Genomic DNA, 6,931 nt, shown 5'->3' on the forward strand with positions numbered 1-6,931 from the left:
AGCGAAAGTCGGACGCTTAACCGACTAAGCCACCCAGGCGCCCCATGTTTTGAAATATATATATATATATATATATATACACATACTATATATATTTCTATATAGATATATAGAAATGAACATGACAAACCAATTAACGTACCCATCACTTCACGTAGTTACTGTGTGTGTGTGTGTGTGTGTGTGTATGTGATAACACTCAAGGTCTACTCTCTTAGCAAATTTCAAGTGTACATTATTATTAACTGTAGTCACCATGCTGTACATTGGGTCTCCAGAACGTATTCATCTTGCATAAAGGCAACTTTGTACCCTTTGACCAGTATCTCCCCCCTGTGCCCAGCCCTGCCCCTGGCAACCACCGTTCTACTCTCTGCTTCTGTGAGGAAGTATAGAATTTTCTATTTGGTATCTCACAATCCAGTATTTTTGTTTATATGGTGATCTTGTTATATTATTTAGTTTCATGACTAAAGTACAAAACAGTTATGATAATGATAATAATTTATCAAGCTTTAGGTAATGGTCAAGGTACTAAGCACTTTGCATGCATCATCTTATTTAAAGCTCTCAACACTACTTAATGTAGGTTCCTCTGTCACATTTTACAAATAAGAAAATAGAGACTCAGAGGTGTGTATCTTGCTCTGTAACTGGCTTATAAATTCTTAGAGACAGCTAGTTTTTAAAAAGTTACAATATAGCTTTTTAGGAGTAGAGAAGGAGTTTTGAGACCATCAAAAAAGAATTCAAATTTTGTCCCCTTCATTTACAAGTTACTTGAGCTTGGTCAAGTTAATAAAACTCTCTGAATCTTAGTTTTGTTATCTGTAAAAGTATAAAGAATAATGCCTTTTCTCACATAACTGTTGCAAAAATTACATGAAATAAAAAAATTATATGAAAAATCATATGCAATCTATTTAACATGTTCTGGGATGTTAAATATGTGCTCAATAACTGGTAATGTTGCCTATGAACCTTATGCAGTGTCACGGATGTTAAGATGCCATTAATTGCCCCAAAGTAATAGTACTAAAAATAAATAATAATAAAATAATGCAAAGGTACATTGTTGGATAGTACTCAATATCTTTTGTCTGGGTAAAGGCAGGTCATAAAGGAAATACGACTATATATTAATGAAATATCTGGAATTGCACTGTGTAGCCAATATGAATAGTCAAGATCTTGTATTTCATCACCAATCTTTCTCTTCTTCTAGATAAATAGATTGGTAGCCCTTGAAATACATTGCATTTTTTAAAAATATCAATTATTGTTTGTTTCACGTGGCTTTGCAGAAATGAGTAATGCTGATTTCAACTTTGGTGAAAATCAGAAAGCTGTGGATGTATGCAATGTGAGCTTTTAGTAGGAGTTATTTTAAAATAGTTCACCTTGCTATTGCCCTGCACTGAAGGTCAATGAATACTCAAAAGTAACTTAGAATAAGCAGAAATGCTACATTTCCATCTGGTTCTTTTTCCTGGTTTTTACTAGCACAACAGCCACAACCATTAAGTTCTTCTTTTCCTTTCAGAGAAGAGAGATGATGACAAGAAAGTGGTCGCAGAGATCATGGCAAGATGTTTTGTTCCAACATTAATAACAACCACCTCCTGGGAGGGGTTTCGTTTTGTCGGTCATGAGATTCGAATCACTGAAGCCGTGGAGTCTTACGGTGCTGTTGTTTGGCCATCGGTATCATTTCACTTAGAATTTGCTACATTTCAAGGATTTTTCAGCCAGTTTTGTTCATTCCTGTGTACTATTTGGAAGGAGAAAAAAAATAGGTTCCATAGTTCTAGTTTATGACCTCAAACAACACTAAAGCTTGGGAAAATGCTTCCACCAATCAATTCTATTTTTGACTTGAAGGGTTGATTGACAACGAGTGCAGTTTACACCATCAGTGTTTTGTGACCATTGGAGTTTAGAAGAGCAAACATTTTTATTTCCCATTAAACTGGCTCAATTTGAGTTAAATAGTCATAATGAAATCTTAGTCTCAACATTCAGAATGTCCTAAAAGGTCACCAATCCTTTACCAATTGTCCATGAAGGGGGCAGACACTGCCTACCAGTGTCTGCCCCAATCCCACACACTTCTTTGAAATGGCTATTATTATTAGAAATTGCTTTCTTTGTTTTACTTTATTGTTTTAAAATGTTTATTTATTTTTGAGAGAGCACGAATTGGGGAGGAGCAGAGAGAGAGAAATCCAAGCAGACTCCACACTGTCAGCACAGAGCATGACACGGGGCTTGAACCCACGAACCATGAGATAAAGACCTGAGCAGAAGGTGGTCATTCAACCAACTGAACCACCCAGGTGTCCCAGAAGTTGCAGTCTTTGAAGATAAACAGGGGCACCTGAGTGGCTCAGTTGGGTGAGTTGACAGCTCAGCCTGGAGCCTGCTTCAGATTCTGTGTCTCCCTCTCTCCTCTGCCCTCCCTCCCACCCCGGCTTCTTCTCTCTCTCAAAAATAAAAAAAATAAACATTAAAAAAATTTTAAAGATAATCAAACCTACACAAGTGTGTTCCATAGTTCCACTTCCCTTATCTCCCCAACAGTCCCCGAGGACTTTTTCTAGTCTAAATGTTGAACCCGTTGGAGGATGTACCCCTGTTGTGATGTGTACATACATCCATACATGCTCACACGTGTACACACATGTCATAGCATCAGTGTATATGGTGTGTTTATCTACTAGACTTTAATTTTAGTTTCTGTTATTACTTGCTGAACACTACTTTTTTTTTTTTTTTTTTTTTAACTTTCATAGGCCCTTGTTCTATGCTATTTTCTGGAAACAAATGTAAAGCACTATAATATGGTTGACAAAAATGTGATTGAAATTGGAGCTGGAACAGGGCTAGTCTCCATCGTGGCCAGTTTACTTGGTAAGTAGGCAGTCTTGACTGAATGGGGTCAGAGAATTTCATGATCAGATGCCATTAGTTACTTTCACTCTCTAGTTTACCATGACCTAAGTTAATTTCTAACTCCTTAGTTGTTTGAATGGGCTTCATCAAGAAACACCGCCAATTTTATTTATTTATTCATTTATTTATTTGTTTGCTTGTTTTGAGAGAGAGAGAGAGAGACAAAGACAGCAAATGGGGGAGGGGCAGAGAGAGAGGGAGAAAGAGAGACAATCCCAGGCAGGCTCTACACCATCAGCACAGAGTCCAATGTGGGGCTCAACCTCATGAAACCATGAGAGCATGACCTGAACTGAAATCAAGAGCCAGACTCTCAAGTGACTGAGTCATCCAGGCGTCCTGAAACACTGCCAGTTTGAAAGTCACCTTACTGGTTTCTTTCAGAATTTTCTGTGAAGTTCTATTAATTCTGCTCATGCAGCACCAAGTAATGAGTGCATTGTAACTGGAAGCTGTGTTCAGGCCTCCTGGCTGCTTGGGGAAGCCTGTGGGATACAAGGCAGAGGAAGTAGGTGCTGCTGGCTCTGACGGTCTTTATTTAAATGGCAGCCCTATTTCAACATTCCCGAGCAGCTGGATATCCATTTTGGGTTTTGGAGTCCTGTGCCTTCGTGAAAAAGCACCTATTGGAAGAGAGAAGGAGTATTATCAATCACATCTGCTTCTAATTTTAGGCATTTGTCCTTGAATTTCTTTTCCCAGCTCATCTCTGTTGTTCTTCTGGGACTCCTTCTCTTACCAGAATTCCTGTGTCTCACGGAATGTGTCTACATAAGCCTGAGCCCGCTTCACTTTGTGTCTTGTTGTTACCTGTTGCATTGCCTCTATTTTGCTGCCTTCTCTAATGTGTGCTCCCCAAGTCTGTCTTAATTTCCTTGATCCTTAGGAGTGCACACCTGCCACTCTATGATCTTGAGAGGAATTCAAGATTTAGCAGTTTACAATTTTCTAAACACTGGAGAAATATAGAACCCTTGAAGTCTCCCCCAAATATATATATATATATATATATTTTTTTTTTAATTGCTTCTTCAGATACTGCTTTCTGAAGCCACCATTCCATTTGGTTTGGGTAGTCAGAGGCGCTACTGGATTTATACCCAAAGGGTTCCTGATCACGAGCACATTTATGCTTTGGAAAGTCATTTTTTCCATTAAAAAGAATTGGCCCTTTTAAGCTGCTTGTATAACTTGACACAAATAACAGAAGATGGAAATTTTGTTCAGTCAGTGTTTTAAGGCTGGTGGCACTTAGCTCTCTCAACACAAAGATCTTTCTAGTCAGGTAGTTTGTGTTCACTCTGGGAAGGGTGGTGGGGAGGGTCTTCCCGGTCTTGGGATTTTAAAAAGATTTGTTGAAAATGCTAGAGCTACCCACACTAGAGTGTGACAGTTCATGTTTCTATGATTCTATGATACACATGTTTCCCTCCCACTTCAATATTTCCCACAAAACATAATCAATGGCCAGAGAAACTGTCACCATGAAGAAGGAGGGCTTCTTAACTCGTCTGGGCTGTGCTAGACTTCTCTCCCAGTTCTGCCTTTTTATTTCTTACACTAGTCTGTTCTTGTCTGATGATGTGGGATTGGCCAGCACCTAGATTTATCTACATGTTATTTTCAGCCTCTATGACTGCTAAGAGTTTACTTTAAGGGCCAAATTTTGTTCGTTATTGCTTTTTACAATTTTGCCTCTTCCAAATTCTTCCTAAAAATGACCACTGCTATTCACTTTTAACTCAGAGGCTGTTCACATCTTCTTCATCTGGGTATCCCATCCTGCATCCATGGCCTTTGGCTGTAGGAACACTATGTCCATGTTGTGGCCAGGTTTTCAACGTCTTTTGATGGGAAGATTCATATTTGTAATGGGGTCAAACATGGGTGGGCATAAACATGGATGTGATGACACTTCCAGTGTAATTCCATTAAAATTTCTTTCCACACCCGAGTGCCTCCTGTTTAGTGATAGAAAGCCCCACGGAATATACCCTCGTTTCGGTTCACATGACGTGGGCTCAGCATTCTTTTAGTGGAGGACCTATGCATCTTTCAGCAGTGACTTCTGATTATACCATTGAAGGTTCCAAATATTGTGACTTTTCTCTTTTTCTTGATTATTTTTCTCCTAGCATGTAGTAGATAAATAGAAAATAACAACAGAAATAATAATAAAACAAAAACCCCAGGAGAACATGCAATGGAGTACAAAAGTACCGTGGGAATCTAAATTTTTTTTTTTTTTAGGGGGAGGTATAAGGCTGCTTTAGCATCTGTTCTGAAGACATTTTCTGTGTGTACCGACCAGTCTTCTCCATGGGGTTAGCGATCATGCAGAATTGTAAATGCCTGTTGGATTGAAACCTGATTGCTTTACCTTCTCCCTCGAGGGTTAATTTTCCTACTGTCCTTTGTTCCATAGGTGCACACGTGACTGCCACAGACGTACCTGACCTACTAGGAAACCTGCGATATAATATTTCCCGAAACACCAAAATGAAATGTAAGCATTTGCCTCAGGTTAAAGAACTCTCCTGGGGTGTAGCTTTAGATGAGAACTTCCCCCGATCTTCCAACAATTTTGACTACATCCTGGCAGCTGACGTTGTCTACGCCCACCCTTTCCTGGAAGAACTCCTCATTACCTTCGACCATCTGTGCAAAGAAACTACTGTCATCCTCTGGGTCATGAAATTCAGGTTGGAGAAAGAAAATAAATTTGTAGATAGATTTAAGGAGTTGTTTGACCTGGAGGAGATTTCCAGTTTCCCCAGCCTGAATATTAAGTTGTATAAGGCTGTGAAGAAAGGCCGAAAGGCCGGAGGAGTGCAGGGAAAGGAAAGGTAGTTTCCAGAAGAGTGTTCCTTTAAAGAAGACCCTGGACGATCTGATGCAGCAATGACTTTCCCAAGTCACTTGCCTCATAAAACTTGCCTCACCCCTGGCAGGAATTTTCCCAGATATAGCACCTGAGTCTAGGGGACGGCTAAGCCATACTGTGTGGTCACTGGTTAAGACACTGGTTAAGAGAGTAGATGAGGTCTACTCTCCTAATCCCTCAATAGCGCCACTTATTATTATTATCATTTTAATAAATAGTACTATTGTTTTTAATGTATAACTGTAGGATAATTTTTAATGTCTCTAAACTGAACATTGTTATTGCTTTAGACATAAGCTTATCTGATTCTCTCTTTAGCAACAAAAAAATGGATTATAATGAGACCAGCAAGTAAATCTGAAAAGGCAGACACCTAATATAATGGTCCCTGTGAGGTTATATATTGTGGCTTTCACAAGTGCCAGCTTACAGGTGGTCTCTGGTCTCTGCTGGCAGGCTGGGCCCTGAGCGCAGCCTCTGAAATCAGTCACCCATGTGGAGTTGAGGTTATGGGCAAGGACATTTCACTCCAGAAAATGAAAAATGACTGGAAGCAAACATAGACACAGTTGCGATTTTGGAGAAGTTACTGTTTTATTTTTAATGCAAGTTATGTTGCATCACAGAAGGAGAAACAAAGACAAAAACTTTAGGTTGAAAATACACATGAAAAGATTTAGGCCCCTAATCTCAAATCATCAGACATAGGGCTGGTTTCAAAGTTTGGAGCTTTTCTGATGCACATCTGTGGACCTGGGTACCTGAAGTCCTACGTGGTTTTCTTCACATGGACCTTAGAGACTAGAACAAAGACTGATGTAAAGTCAGGGCCAGGGGGGCACAGAAGGAGGATTCTGCACCCGTGGGTCAGGCTCCGTTGGTTGGTAGTTCACTCTTGTGATGTTCCTCAGGCTGTCACAGCGCCGTCATGGTGGCACTTCTCCTAAGCCCAGCTCTGTGCTTTGCTGGAGGTTGTCAACCACTCAGGGTCCAGCAGAGCTGACAGGATGGCTCCCTAGGGTCCTGGTGTGTCAGAAGGGAGCCGATGTACCCCCAGTGGGTTTTTGGTTGTGCGGCCCACTGGGCCGTCTCCCT

The 6,931-nt window shown here is 40.2% G+C and overlaps 1 protein-coding gene across 1 annotated transcript in view; it reads left to right on the forward strand.

Moving 5' to 3' along the window:
• The window catches only part of LOC120247701, a 16,219-nt gene extending 10,202 nt beyond the window's left edge, over positions 1-6,017 (forward strand). Inside the window, exons 3-5 of the mRNA XM_039255716.1 lie at positions 1,544-1,704; positions 2,793-2,910; positions 5,378-6,017. Coding sequence (XP_039111647.1) covers positions 1,544-1,704; positions 2,793-2,910; positions 5,378-5,802 — 704 coding nt within the window. The 3' untranslated portion in view covers positions 5,803-6,017. The remainder of the gene's footprint in view (positions 1-1,543; positions 1,705-2,792; positions 2,911-5,377) is intronic.
• Positions 6,018-6,931: the final 914 nt, after the last annotated feature.

Source organism: Hyaena hyaena, unplaced genomic scaffold (assembly GCF_003009895.1).
Source record: "Hyaena hyaena isolate Hyena2069 unplaced genomic scaffold, ASM300989v1 scaffold_541, whole genome shotgun sequence".
Taxonomy (NCBI): Eukaryota; Metazoa; Chordata; class Mammalia; order Carnivora; family Hyaenidae; genus Hyaena; species Hyaena hyaena.